Source organism: Leiobunum rupestre, chromosome 2 (assembly GCF_980474605.1).
Source record: "Leiobunum rupestre chromosome 2, qqLeiRupe1.1.hap1, whole genome shotgun sequence".
Taxonomy (NCBI): Eukaryota; Metazoa; Arthropoda; class Arachnida; order Opiliones; family Sclerosomatidae; genus Leiobunum; species Leiobunum rupestre.
The window spans coordinates 32,590,303-32,604,505 of record NC_143385.1 but is presented as its reverse complement, the minus strand read 5'-3'; the positions used below and the strand labels follow the sequence as shown (position 1 = coordinate 32,604,505).

At 38.8% G+C, this 14,203-nt stretch overlaps 1 protein-coding gene across 1 annotated transcript; it reads left to right on the top strand.

Moving 5' to 3' along the window:
• The first annotated feature begins 1,508 nt into the window (after positions 1-1,508).
• LOC149957362 (uncharacterized) lies at positions 1,509-2,246 on the top strand. Its single transcript, XM_090166990.1, has one exon. The coding sequence runs from the start codon at positions 1,509-1,511 to the stop codon at positions 2,244-2,246; it is 738 nt and encodes a 245-aa protein (XP_090023116.1).
• Positions 2,247-14,203: the final 11,957 nt, after the last annotated feature.

Genomic DNA, 14,203 nt, shown 5'->3' with positions numbered 1-14,203 from the left:
ATTTTCGGCCAAAAATGTTTGTAAAATTCGTTCGACAGGCCGTCTCGGCCTGGCGACTTGCGCTTCGGCAGTTTTTTAATTACTTCATCGAATTCTTTCTTGTTTAGGTCAACTTCGCAACTCTTCCGCTCCTCTTCGGTAAGTTTTGGTAGGATTTCGTGATAGTTATTACTTTGGTCGACCGGCTCGTGACGAACAAGATTTTGGTAATAGCTGAGGACTTCAAGAATAGTGTCTTTCATGTTTTCTGTTTCTGCACCATCTTGTTTTTGGACCCTAGTAATTTTGTTTATTCCTTTGAAACTTTCCTCCAACAGGAGACGCTCCGAAGGGTATTTAGATGCAATTGAGAAATCAGCCTTCGCTCTGGTAAGTATACCTTCGGCCTTTTTGTTTTGTAGTTGTTCTAATTTATCTAGTAATAATTCTTTATCGTTTTCCAGACTGGATGTATCTTCGGATAGCTTGGTCTGAATCTGAGTAATTTCGTTAAACATTTTCTTTGTGGATCGGTAAGTATAGTCCTTACACAAATCTTTGAGTAAGCATTTAGTTTATACCCACCATTTTAATAATTCCTCAGTCTTTTTCGGAATTAGTTTCGTTCGTTCAAATGGTCCTATCTCCACCTCCGACTTCGGTCAGGTTTGGGCTGGATACTGAGCTTCGGCTCGGGCTAACGGAGAGGGTCCGTGCAAACTGGCCGCCTCGGCGGTTTGGGTAGCCTGCTGTGGGGCGGCGAGCCTCCGTATGAGGGCACGGCGGTCCTGTTTCCCGGCCTTTTGGGGTCACACCGGGATCTCCGGTGCCAGCTGTGCCAGGTTACTTGGGCTGCTGTGTGCTCGGTGTTCCCCTTTAGGAGCTCTCTCCAAAGGGTTTGACTCTTTACCTACGTATGTGGGGTGTCAGCTGGAGTTGCTACAGCATCCACTCTTTCTCCCACTGCTGTGTGCGAAGTGGGAATTGGTCCACCCGTTGCTGCACCTTCTGCTGGGTTAAGTGGCTTGCGTCAAAGGTGCGACCATCAGTAGTACGGTACTACTACCCATGCTGGATTTGTCGCCTGTCCGGGCTAGGTGGACGCTGGCGTAGGGCACTATGATAATAGGCCTCCGGTGGTATGGTCTCTGTTACTAGGTTGTTAAAACTCATATTAATTGTGGGAGAGCGTTTTAGACTGAAATTTTATATAAGGCACTGATTTAATTATTGATTGAACCTTTAATGAGAATAACAACTATAAAGATAAAAAAGGGGATGGTTGTCCATCGTCAATGCGAAGCGAGAGGAAGTGGCCATTCTCGTACGCGTTACAAAAACTCTCTGTCTTCTCTCCTTTCGAACAAGAGAAGGGTAAAAATGTTAGGGGGCTTATTGCCCCTTATTGCAAAATATGTCGAAATGCAGACCTGCAGTACGCCGGGCTATAAAATCTGACACACTTCGATTTCGCAGTCACAAAATCGCATTGATTGCGGACATCGAAAAGGCCTTTCTTCGGGTTGCGAATGGCTGAAATGTATCCAGTCCAAAGACTTTGGAGAAGAAATCGCATCTCTGAAGAAAAAGGAACCAATAAAGAGTACATCGAAAATCGTCAGTTTCAAAACCTTCTTGGACGAGGATGGGCTTCTTCGCGTGGAGGAAGATTAACAGAATCTAATATGACATATGCGCAAAAACATCCTATACTATTGGAAAAACCACAACGCCTTTCCGAAATGATTATGACGAGAAGCCACAAACAAGTCATCCACGGCGGGATACAAAGTACCGTCACTCAGACCCGAGAACGCTACTGGGTGCTGTCAGCGAGACAATTAGCCAGAACCGTCATAAACAAAAGCTTAATATGTCGTTTATACAAATCCAAACAAGGCGAGGTGGAAACCGCTCCTCTATCGAAAGAACGAATTAATCAAGCAGAACCATACGAAATTGTGGGCATTGATTTCGCTGGCCCAATCATGGTCAAGGTCGCTTACAACATGCAAAAGGCATACATATGCCTTTTTACATGCGCCGTAACCCGCGCTATGCATCTGGAGATGGTACCTACACTATCAACCTTCGAGTTCTTACTCGCGTTAACTAGGATGATATCGTTGTTTGGAATTCCACAAATCGTGTACTCAGACAACGCCCAAACCTTTCATCGCGCAAACAAAGACTTTGCATGTATTACCTGGGCGGGACAAAGTGTTTCAAAATCGAAATTTTTGTGCCAAAATTATATTTCAACATAATATAATAAATGTGTATATATTATTGATCACTGTTTTTAGCTCAGTCCGAAAATATAACTTATATTCTGGTAACTGCCACCAGGGGGCCAAACGTTCCCCTTTGGGAATTTTGTGGAATTTCTTTAATAGGCTTCTGCTAAACGTAAATTTAAAATTCGGTGAAAATCGGTTGAACAGAAGTTCTGTAAAATGCGTTCAAAGGTTCAAATTTGATCAAAATATGGCATATTCAAACGGCCTTTTTCCAAAATGTTGCAAGTAGGTTCAGAAAAAATCATCATAATTTGGTGGAATAAGTTCCGAATTATAACTTGCAAAAAGTCCGAGTGCGAAGTTGCGCGAAGTTTTCAAGATATATACATTTTTATAACTCCGAAAAACATTTTTTGAAAACGCAATTTCGCCAGGTCTCTGTTCATCTTGTTTTCCTTCTTTCCACTACAAAATATTCTACGCCTGATAAACTTCTATTTCATCCTCCTGTTAGTAGGATTTTGCTGTGCGCATGCTCTCGCAGAAATTGATTTAGATTGTCTCACATGTCTTGTTCCTATGTAATTTCATACAATTTAAAATTTTAGATACAGTCGTTTCATGAAGGCAAAAAAGAAATGAAATTAAACAAAACTAAATCATTTTAATTTTTGCTTTTCCTTTGTTTAGCATCTTTAGAACAGGAACCTACAATAAAATGAAAGTACCAATTGCCGATTATTATATAAAGAATCAATATAAATGAACAAACACACATTTATTATCTTGTATTGTGCATTTTGAACAAATTACGTTGAAATAAGTAATGAAATGAATACTTCATTTTTGAAAACAAAAAATACTCGTGTAACAACAAGTAAAATTAATAATAAATAAAAATACACTTTCATTATTTGCATGACTTAAGTTTTTAAGTGATATAAGTAAAATTAAGTAAATATTATTTAATACATTTCCACATTTTCCAAAATAAGACCAAGACCTTGCATATCCGAATGTAAATCCAATGAATCTTCCAAATCGATGTCGAACTCTTCACCAGCATTAGCGCATGGCTGTTGCAAAAATTCTACTTGATCACTTTCTTTCAACAAAAGAATAACAGCCCAAGGTAGTGGTTTGTTTTTATTTTTTGTCTTTCTTTCAATAAGCGAAAAATCTGAGATTACCGGGTCAGACGAATCTAGAGATCGGTTGAAGATGTCAAGTAGGTTATCTTTTCTGCTAGTTTTTCTAGCATGGAACTCTCTATACTGGCGATACATCTTGTTTTTTGATTCTGCAGCCTGTTCGCTCAGCAATCCCAATGGTAGAGTAGAAGACTTTATTATGTCTTTTCCATGAACCAGAAGCTTATGCACGCTTACAGGCATGTAGTACCAGCCGTAACTTTCAAGGTATGTGTGAAGTTAACCTCAACAATACTCTCCAAATTTATCTTCGTCTACTGGTAATTCGCGTGATATTGCGACGAGAATTACGTGCAGCTGTTCTATTAGCCAGTGTTCCAATCCTAAAATGTCGGCAAATATTCGACGGTTCCTTTCGTTGAATGCTCTTCGTGCTGTGTTGCCATCATTGGAAGACCCAATTCCACCCGGTTTCGGAAAGTCAACCCTAAGTGCCAATTGGGACAACAGTTTCTCCTTAATTTCTCTTTTACGCTTCTGAAATATTTGCTTTTTCTCGTCCCCGTCTAAGCGCCAACATCTTAAACCGTCGCAGTTTCGATAGCCAAGGTGTAGGCAGAATTCTAGACATCGTATCCACGCGTGAAGTGGACTTATTCCGAATTTGAGGTTTTCAGGTTTAGGGGTGAACGTGTAGTTAGAAATTTTGTTGAATTGAGATGGGGTAGCTCCACAAATGGGACACGATTGTTGAGATTTCGTTCCGGTGACGATACTCAATACCTTTCCATCAATGATAGTAAAGGCTAAATCATATTTGACTGATCACTTTTTATCTGTTTTTAAAAAAAATTCTAGTGGTGAAAGAGCCTTTATTTCTTCATCGACTCGACGCTTTTCTTCTTTAATTATATCCGCCGTCTCTTTGCAGAAACTAAGTCGTAAAGGTCGACAATATCGAACAGATTGGGCCGTTTGGTTATTCCATAAGACGTGACCATTTTCAGACTTAAACTGAAGGGGAATAACGGTGGTGGCGAACAATCCCTGGTCGTCGTTATTTGCGTTCTCATACGAAAACGACTGTTTGTACTGAGATTGCCCTGTACTCCCATCAAATCCCCAAGAAAGTGTAAGAGTGATTTTCAGCTCTTCCATATGTAACACTATCCGAGAAGCCCGCCTTACAGGCGGGCCCTCGGCTAGTTGTGTGTTTCGAGACACTCCACCCCAGTACGCCCCCCAACCCCCTTTTCCCATGGGATAATTTCCGTGCCACCCTTTTTCTCATAGTCGAACCACCGCAGTAAGGCACCCTATCCCTTTTACCCATGCGAGAATTTCCGTGGCACCCTTTTCCCCATAGCCGAATCACCGCAGTAAGGCCCCCTCCCTTTTTTCCATGTGATAATTACCGGGGTACCCACCTCCCCCTTTTTCCCATGTGATAATTACCGGGTTACCCACCTCCCCCTTTTTCCCATGTGATAATTATCGTGGTACCTTTTTCCCAATAGTACAACCACCCCAGAAAGGCCCTTCCTCCCCCTTTTTCCCATGTGATAATTACCGTGGTACCCAACTTCCCCTTTTCCCCATGTGATAACTACCGTGGTACCCACCTTCCCCTTTTCCCCATGTGATAACTACCGTGGTGCCCACCTTTCCCTTTTTCCCATGTGATAATTACCGTGGTGCCCACCTCCCCCTTTTTCCCATGTGATAATTACCGTGGTACCCCCTCTCCGCTTTTCCCATGTAATAATTACCGTGGTACCCACCTCCCCCTTTCCAATGCGAGAATTTCTGTGGTACCCTTTTCCCAGCAAAAATAACTCAAACCTGTACCCCTTTAAACCCCTGTATCCAATGACTAATGCATAAAAACCACGGGACTAACGTTTGCCGAGAGCGCCACCGGACTTTCAAATCGGAACGACAACGAAAACCCCCGCCCCTCCCACCTCCCCGTTTCCGAAACTACCCCATACGATCTCCTTCCCCTCCGAAATTCGCGGCTTAAAGAGAGAAAATTTCGGGTGTATTGCGTGTTGGGACAAACACGGCCCAACTCTCAGGGGTGAAAGATTTTGAGAAAATAGATAGTCGAACCACCTCAGTAACGAAGCGAAAGGCAGTCTCGGTTTCCCTCTCTGCCGCGGGTCGCTTTTTCCTCGCCGCCCCGCCTTTGGCTTCGTGACAGACTAATCAAACATTCCTGAAAGCTCGGACGACGACGACCAACGTACCAAGCGCTCCTTAGATATAGATATCGAAATACTGACTTAAAACTTCAGCTTGTAGGTGTACAATGCGCGTAACCGTATGGTTTATAATGAATTGCAATGGAATCACCGCTGATGTGTCGGATATTTGAACAGGTTCCACGGGTCTGGACTCTTTTTTTATTTCGAGCACTTCACGGTACGCTGGATATAAATCGATACCATGGGATTTTGCACCTTCTCTCAAGCGGTTATAAGTCTTAACTGTTAAGCCCTCATCAATTATCAGAGCGAAAGCTTCTTGTGGGGTATATTTCCGAAACATATTAGGTTGTTTGATTTGACTAATAATTTTATGTGGCCGTGCAGGACTTTTTAGCACCTCTTTCAATAGACTGGAAATGTCTTTTTCTCCATCTCGCTTAGCGGACAACTGTACAGCCTTCAAAACCTTTGTCAAAGGTTGATCAGACAAGGTATTTGATAATACTGAAATGTCCCTTTTTTGTGTGCGAGGACGCATCAGTGAAAAATCCTTAGTTAGCCTTCCAGTGGAACTAGTGCTGGGTTCGGTACAAATATCTTCGCTAACCGAGGTTTTTTCTAGTGTAATATTGGTGAACGTCTTACTTAACCAATCCGCATTCTTTGTCAGGAAATGGTTTTTGATGCGATGGCTGCTTTTGTACTTGTTTATTTTCTTAACTTGTAAATTTAATCCTGCTTCATCTAGTGTTAAATGTTCTGGATCCTTGATAAGGGCTCTAAACAAAGGTGTAATTCTTCTTCGAAATCATTTCCCTTCAGGAAAATCTCGACTAGATCTCTATTCTTAACCACTTGTGATTCGCAAGTAGAAACACAAACCTCATTAGTTTTTATTTCTGATATTCCAGCGTTGAATTTAATTTTAAAAATAATTTTTCAGAGCTTAGGAGGTGTTTAAAAACAAATTTATATTGTACAAACAGTTAAAGAAAGTGGCGATTTCGAAAAAGTTCAATGGGTACATGACGAACGCAAAATTAAGAGTTGAAACAAAACTAGCAACTACTGCACACAACACTTACTTGGTTTACAATATATACACTGTTTATAGGCACGATTTGCTTTAAGTATAGTTTCTACTAACTCTGAAACGCAAAGACTCGATTGTGTCAATAAGTTAAAAATAACTGACAGAAATAAACTAAAAAAAATCCATTGTAATTATATTTTGTTGTCATTAGATTTGTTTGTTTAATTTTTGCCTTCATGAAACTACTGTATCTCAAATTTTAAATTGTTGGAAATTACATGCCTAAGCGCATAGCAAAATCTTACTAACAGGAGGGTGAAATAGAAATTCATCCGGCGTAGAATATTTTGTAGGGGAAAGAAGTAAAACAAGATGAACAGAGACCAGGCGAAATTGCGTTTTCAAAAAATGTTTTTCGGAGTTATTAAAATGTATATATCTTGAAAACTTCGCGCAATTTCGCACTCGGACTTTTTGCAAGTTATAGTGCAAAACTTACCCTACCAAATTATGGTGATTTTTTCTGCAACTACTTGCAACATTTTGGAAAAAGGCCGTTTGAATATGCCATATTTGGATCAAATTTGAACCTTTGAGCGCATTTTACAGAACTTCTGTTCAACCGATTTTCACCGAATTTTAAATTTACGTTTAGCAGAAGCCTATACACGCATTGACTAAAGAAATTCCACAAAATTCCCAAAGGGGAACGTTTGGCCCCCTGGTGGCAGTTACCAGAATAAAAGTTATATTTTCGGACTGAGCTAAAAACAGTGATCAATAATATATACACATTTATTATATTATGTTGAAATTTAATTTTGGCACAAAAAAGTCGATTTTGAAACACTGTGCGGGAGTGTTAAGAATTTGATTGAAATAAAATTCAATAAAATAAAATTAAACCTAAAATAAAATTAAATTAAATTAAACCTAAAATAAAATTAAATTAAATTAAACCTAAAATAAAATTAAATTAAATTAAACCTAAAATAAAATTAAATTAAATTAAACCTAAAATAAAATAAAATAAAATTAAACCTAAAATAAATATAAAACTATTTGAATCTTAAAATTGTGTAAATTTAAATATATATCTGTAAATTCCGAAAAACGTTTCCTGTATACTCCTTTGTAAATAATTTCGTTCTCGATCTTTGTAAATACCTCGATTGTAAAAGGAAAGACATGGTGATGAGCGGGGAAAACCCGCGCGTCACTGGAAAATTTCCTTTCCTTTCAATACTGCACCCGCATATTTCGAAACAATTCCCCCCCCCCCCTTGTAACAACGGAGGAACGAAGAATTCGGACCTCCATCGGGTACTTATTCAATTGGCGTCCAAAGGAAAGGAGCCAAATATTGAGTCGCTCAAAATAAAACTTAAAATAAAAACCCAAACTCATGACTTTTTCTTGTAAGGTTAAAATAACTCACAGTTCGCGAATAAAAATTGAATTGGTAGCCTTAACTTAACCTCAACAAATTCAAATATCAGTTAATCGATTTTTCAGTCGGTCGACTTAATTTAAAAAAAAAACTGAGAAAAACCGCTCTCCCATCAAACCCCACTCGAGCTACTCCGCAATAGACAATGGCCGACGAGCGGGAGGCAAGTATGAGGGGTCAAATAAAGGCGCGGAAAAGAGTGTATTGAAACAAGGTTATTTTAATGTGGGAAAAGCAATTGCAAACTAGACAACGTCTGAGTTGTGCATACCATATTTTTATCCATTACAATAATTTTCGTGAAGGACATTTTATTTGAAATTTTCAGCGGGTAGTATCATTCTACACTATCAGGGTTGCAAATCTGTTAAAATGGTCAGGGAAAACAGGGAATTTGAATCAGAAAATTTGGTGGCAACCCTGACTATGATTTTGATTACCCCTATTCACTGTTTAATGACATTTGAAATTTTTCGTTGTTTAGGTACCTGAAACACTGTATTCCAAAAGACAATAGCCTACGATAGAGGAAAAAAATTAGGCTAATACCCAGGGCACGTTTTGTCATTAGTTAAAATTGGTTAGGGTTTAGCTTTTTGTCCCCTTTTTATAATGGACTTATAACCAGATAGACTAATACCCATTAAGGCCCTATACCTTACGCCCCAGTCATCGAGCGACTTTATAGCCTTTAAACAGGTGGCCGGGTTACAATGCATGGAGGGTGGTGGCAAGCCCTTCAAGCGACGCGAGCCAACAGCTCCTTACACTTACTATTACCGTTAGTTTTCATCTTCAAGGCGAATAGCTGTTTCCATAAAATAAAACTATAAAAATCCATTTTAGTCATGAAGTATCTAGTTTCTTTTATTAAATTTGTGTTCAAGTTTAGGAAATTCGATAAAGAATTGAAATTCGGTAACTTTTTGGATACGAAAAGTAACAATTTAAAAACCGTGTTAGATTTTTTAGTTGACATTGATTCCTCCCTAAGAAGCATTTATAAGTATATATTTATGTTTTTCAAAGTGTGTTAGATAATTGAAAGATTTACATCTATGCGATGGAAAATAATTATATATTTGACTAATACACATAAAGATGGCGCGAGGCGGAAACAACCCCGACAATCCGCCTAACAAACCAAACTCTCTACACCTTTCGCTACTCCTACACGGATTATACCTCCACCTACACTGATTATTACCGTTAGTTTTCATATTCAAGGGGAAAAGCTGTTTCCATAAAATAAAACAATAAGAAATAAAAATGTAAAATGTTTTTCTCCGCGCATCGATTCTAAGCTTATTAGTACTTTATTGGCACGCACGTTTCGCACTTCTATTTCAAATTCCAATTATTAAGCGACTCGAGCTTGTAGTCTCTATCTTCAGTAACTATAGCTAGTGACGTAGAAAAATCATTTGCAAATGACCTCCCATATTTTATAGAAATACCATTTTTCATATTCAAGGCGAAATTACAGCAGGAAGTTTAAAATTAAAGAAATATTCTTACCTATGACGAAGTCAAATTCTCCGATGGCTTGGCCATGAACTCCGGTTTTAATGATACACGATATCAAGAATAATTGAACATTGGGAACCATATTTATTATACCATAGATTTTGAGAAAAAATTAAATCAATTCACGAGCGTGTTCTAGTTATTGTCGAGATAATCTAAACTTGCCCAAGCTAAGCACGAAAATTTCCAGGTAGAGGTTTCTTATACAGGTATAAGCGAGTCTGGCATAAAATTAATGACAGTAATTACAGGAGAGAGCAATTTTCAATACACTCAATCAAGAGTTTCGTAAGGTGAGCCACCGTCGCATCACGGATTGAAGGGGACTTAAATTCGGGGCCGCTGAATAGTCACCAAAATGTTTAGTCTCGAATGTGAAGAACACCGAAAGATTGTACAAAACTATTACGATTCGAGTTAAGTCAGTTTCGAGTGAAGTTCAATTCAACTGAAGTCAGCTTCGAGTGAAGTCCAATTCGACTGAAGTCAGTTTCGAGTGAAGACTGTTTCGAAAGAAGTCAGTTTCAAAAGAAGTCAGTTTCGAGATAAGTCAGTTTCGAGATAAGTCAGTTTCGAGTGAAGTCTTTCAACGCTAATCAGTTTCATGTTTATTTATATTCGAGACTATTCATATTCGAGACTAGTACACTTTGTACAATATTTCGGTGTTATTCACATTCGAGACTAATCATTTTCGAGACTATTCAGGCGTCTCTTAAATTCGCGTCTCACGTTGTGTTACATTCAAGAGTGTATTTATTTCAACTTGAACCGGAGAATGACCAGGTTGAGACGATATTTAGCGTTGCTCTCAATCCAACCTACTCTCCTTCCCCATAAATAAACATCAAATCAGCATGGTATCTCATTGGTTCCCTAAAACTTGCACTCAAAATGAGTAGCATGTTATTGTCCTTGGTAGTAGTTTAGTTATACTTAGACACTAGGGGGCTCTGTACTGAGAACTAAACCTTGATGGCGCAATAAATTTGAAAATAAGTTAAGTGATATTTTTTCCTAACTGATAAACTTATTGTAATTATGTTACTTGTGGTAAATACGTATCCTTTTTAAGAGCACAATTAGACTCTTAATCAGGGTTGCCACAGTTTTTTCAGATTCAAATTCCATGACTTTGCCTTAACTTTGAGAGCCCTTTTCAAATGCCCTGACTTTTCCCTAACTTTGAGAGCCATATTCAAATTCCCTGACTTTTCCCTAACTTTGAGAGCCATATTCAAATTCCCTGACTTTTCCCTAACTTTGAGAGCCATATTCAAATACACTGACTTTCCGTTAACTTTGAGAGCCATATTCAAATACACTGACATTTCCCTAACTTTGAGAGCCATATTCAAATTCCCTGACTTTTCCCTAACTTTGAGAGCTATATTCAAATACCCTGACTTTTCCCTAACTTTGAGAGCCATATTCAAATACACTGACTTTCCGTTAACTTTGAGAGCCATATTCAAATACACTGACATTTCCCTAACTTTGAGAGCCATATTCAAATTCCCTGACTTTTCCCTAACTTTGAGAGCCATATTCAAATACCCTGACTTTTTCCTAACTTTGAGAGCCATATTCAAATACACTGACTTTCCGTTAACTTTGAGAGCCATATTCAAATAAACTGACTTTTCCCTAACTTTGAGAGCCATAATCAAATACCTTGACTTTTCCCTAACTTTGAGAGCCCTTTTCTAATACCCTGACTTTTCCCTAATTTTGAGACCCATATTCAAATACCCTGACTTCCAGGTTTCGCGGGTACTGTGGCCACCCTGTTTAGTTATTACATAAAAATAATTTTAAAGCCATCGTTTTCTATATTTATATATATTCTTTTTTATATCATTTATTTTAATATCGACATTTGTAAACGTTTATTTTTTACATATGAGTTAATTAAATGAGGTTATTTATTTGATCGCCACTCTAACAATAAAGTACGATTTTGAGGGAATCGTTTCCCCAACTGCAGTCAGAAAACGTTGTCTTAAAAACCTTGTAGTAGAGACGAGTCGGGCCCCCGATTGAGTCGGGCTTTTTATGCGGGCAGAAATAAATTTTAATTTTTACGGGTCGGGTCGGGTCGGGCAAATTTAATTTTTGAAAATTTCGGGTCGGGCCGGGCTAATTTTCAATCGGGTCCGGGTCGGGCCAGGTTTTTTTATTTTAAAATTAAATGGACCGGGTCGGGCCGGGCCAATTTTCAAAAGGGCCGGGCTTTTGAAAAAGGCCCGGCCCGGCCCGACTCTTACCCGCGACTGCGTATTGCGTAGGGCGTGTTAAATGTTTCGGCCCTTCGGGTGTTGTACGAAGAGAGATAGAGGAAGAGAGAGGGGTGGGAGAGAGATTTTTTTTTTGACATGCACACATCGGTGTCGACCCAAGGCCTTAGACACCAGCACTCAATAACTGATTATTCAGGGCGAGATATGTGTAACGGCCACGCCAACGGGGGGATAAGTGGGGACAGGGGTGGGGACACCAGTGGTGGAAGTATTCCCACCACCCATTGGGGGATTGGTGGTCGCCCTCACACGGCCATCCACAAACTCTGCCTCCCGGACGCCTGGGATTACAGGAGTGAGCCACTACTCCCGGCGGTGGGAGAGAGATAGACGTAATGAATTCTGCGAGCAGCGCGATTAGCGTCTATTGACTATTATTTCAAGGTCGTCTCAGTCGTCCGATTTGCCTAAACTTATCTTACGTTTAGTTTGAGTTTTACTTTCGATTGCGAATTTGCAAGTCGAGTGTCTCGGCGTACTTTGAAAAAATATAGCTAAAATAATTCTAGATATTCCCGCGTCACAAACGAGTGACGAACGTGTATTTTCAGCACGGGACTGACACACGGGACTGACACTTGGTCCGCGAAGAACGAATTTAAAAGGTTCAACTCTTTCACAACTAACTGTTCTTCACAAAAAAAATGTTTAAATAAATAAATGCCTCTTGTTATATTTTGTATTGCATATCTACATCTACACTATATAAATAAAATTAAAAAAAAAGCTTCATGCTATGGGTTGCGGCGGTATTTTTTTATTTATTTATTTATTTATTTATTTATTTATTTGAACAATAAACATTTGTGAAGCCGTTGCCGACTTATATACAGACTTCGGATTAGATACAAAAGTATGATTCCAGAATATAATGTACCACAATGAGATCATATGAGTGAGAAAAAAAAGGAATTTAAAAAAAATTATTTCGTGAATTATCAAGTTTTCGGTCCTGTCCGGTTTCCGGGCCTGGCCGGGCAAAATCGATTTTTTAATTTATCGGGTCGGGCAAAAATTATTTTCATTTTTTACGGGTCTGGTCGGGTCGGGCAAAATTTTATTTTAATTTTTTCGGGTCGGGTCGGATCGGGCAAAATTTATTTTTACGTTTTTCGGGTCGGGTCGGGTCGGGCCGGAAAAAAGTGGGCCCGACTCGTCTCTACCTTGTAGTTAGCGCCCTAACTAACAAGCTTGAAGCTAAGGTAGTAGTTTAGTTTTTATTAATAATCAGGGGAAAAGTCCCGCGAGAAATATAGGTTCTTTTTACGTGGGCTTAAGGCGGGGAATTCGAAGTTTTTATCGTTTTAACTATCGCATTAAATCAAAATATTAATAAATTAACTTGTTTTAATAACGTTTTAACGCAAGAGTATCAGTATTTTTATAATTGCCGGAGAAAAGCGGGAGGGCGGTGCGAAACGGTTAAGGCGCAAATTCCGAACGCTCCAGTTGAAAGACGAGTTTTTTATCGGCACGATTTTCGAAGTCGCGTTTCTCTTGAGCGCCTAATAAACAAAAATACACAAAGTGTGAAATTTTGTAAAGCTAAAAGTAAGTTTAAACTGAATAATTGAAAAATATTAAATAAAGAGTTTTAACTTTGTGGTGTTTTTTGCAAGTATATAAACTTAATTCTAAGAGAAAATGCCTTCTTGTTGCGTGCCAAATTTTTCTTCCAACACCTATAACAGTAAACATTTGCCATTTCACGACATTCCGGTAAATGAAAATTACGGCCGAAGAACTCTTCCAGAGGAGACTTTAAAATCAATAGCAAGAGTGCATCGGATGCCGTTTGTGGCTTAAATTTCTTACCTTCCGATTATTACCCAGGTTTGTGAAAATATGTAAATAAATAACTTAATGTAAACATTATAAATAATATATATTTCATTTAAATATTTTTTTAAATATATAACATTCATATTTGTTTGATGACTTCAATAAAAAATATTTGTTTTAGGTTTGACAGTACGAAAACTGAAAATAAACAGCGTTCCAACTATTTTTTCAGGGTATCCCGCTTCTATTCAACCTTAAACTCCGACCCAACACCAAAGAAAGTTGAAAAACGGACTGTTTGGAAGTTCTATTAAACCTGCTCCCATTACAAAGGTTGCCATACTTGCAAAGTTTTAGTTGGCGTCGCTCCATCAGGAGTTATCACGTTTGTAAGTAAGGCCTATTGAGGAAAAGGATCGGACAAGCAATTGACTTATGGGAGTATTGGACAGGTGCATTAGTTACGTAGATGCGGTAATGGTGGACAACGGTTTCGCAATCGACGCGATGAGAAAGCTCTGAAATTAATCA

Bases quoted from the DNA above. Each gene is read 5' to 3' on its own strand.
- LOC149957362 (XM_090166990.1), top strand. From the start codon at position 1,509: ATGGCTGAAATGTATCCAGTCCAAAGACTTTGGAGAAGAAATCGCATC.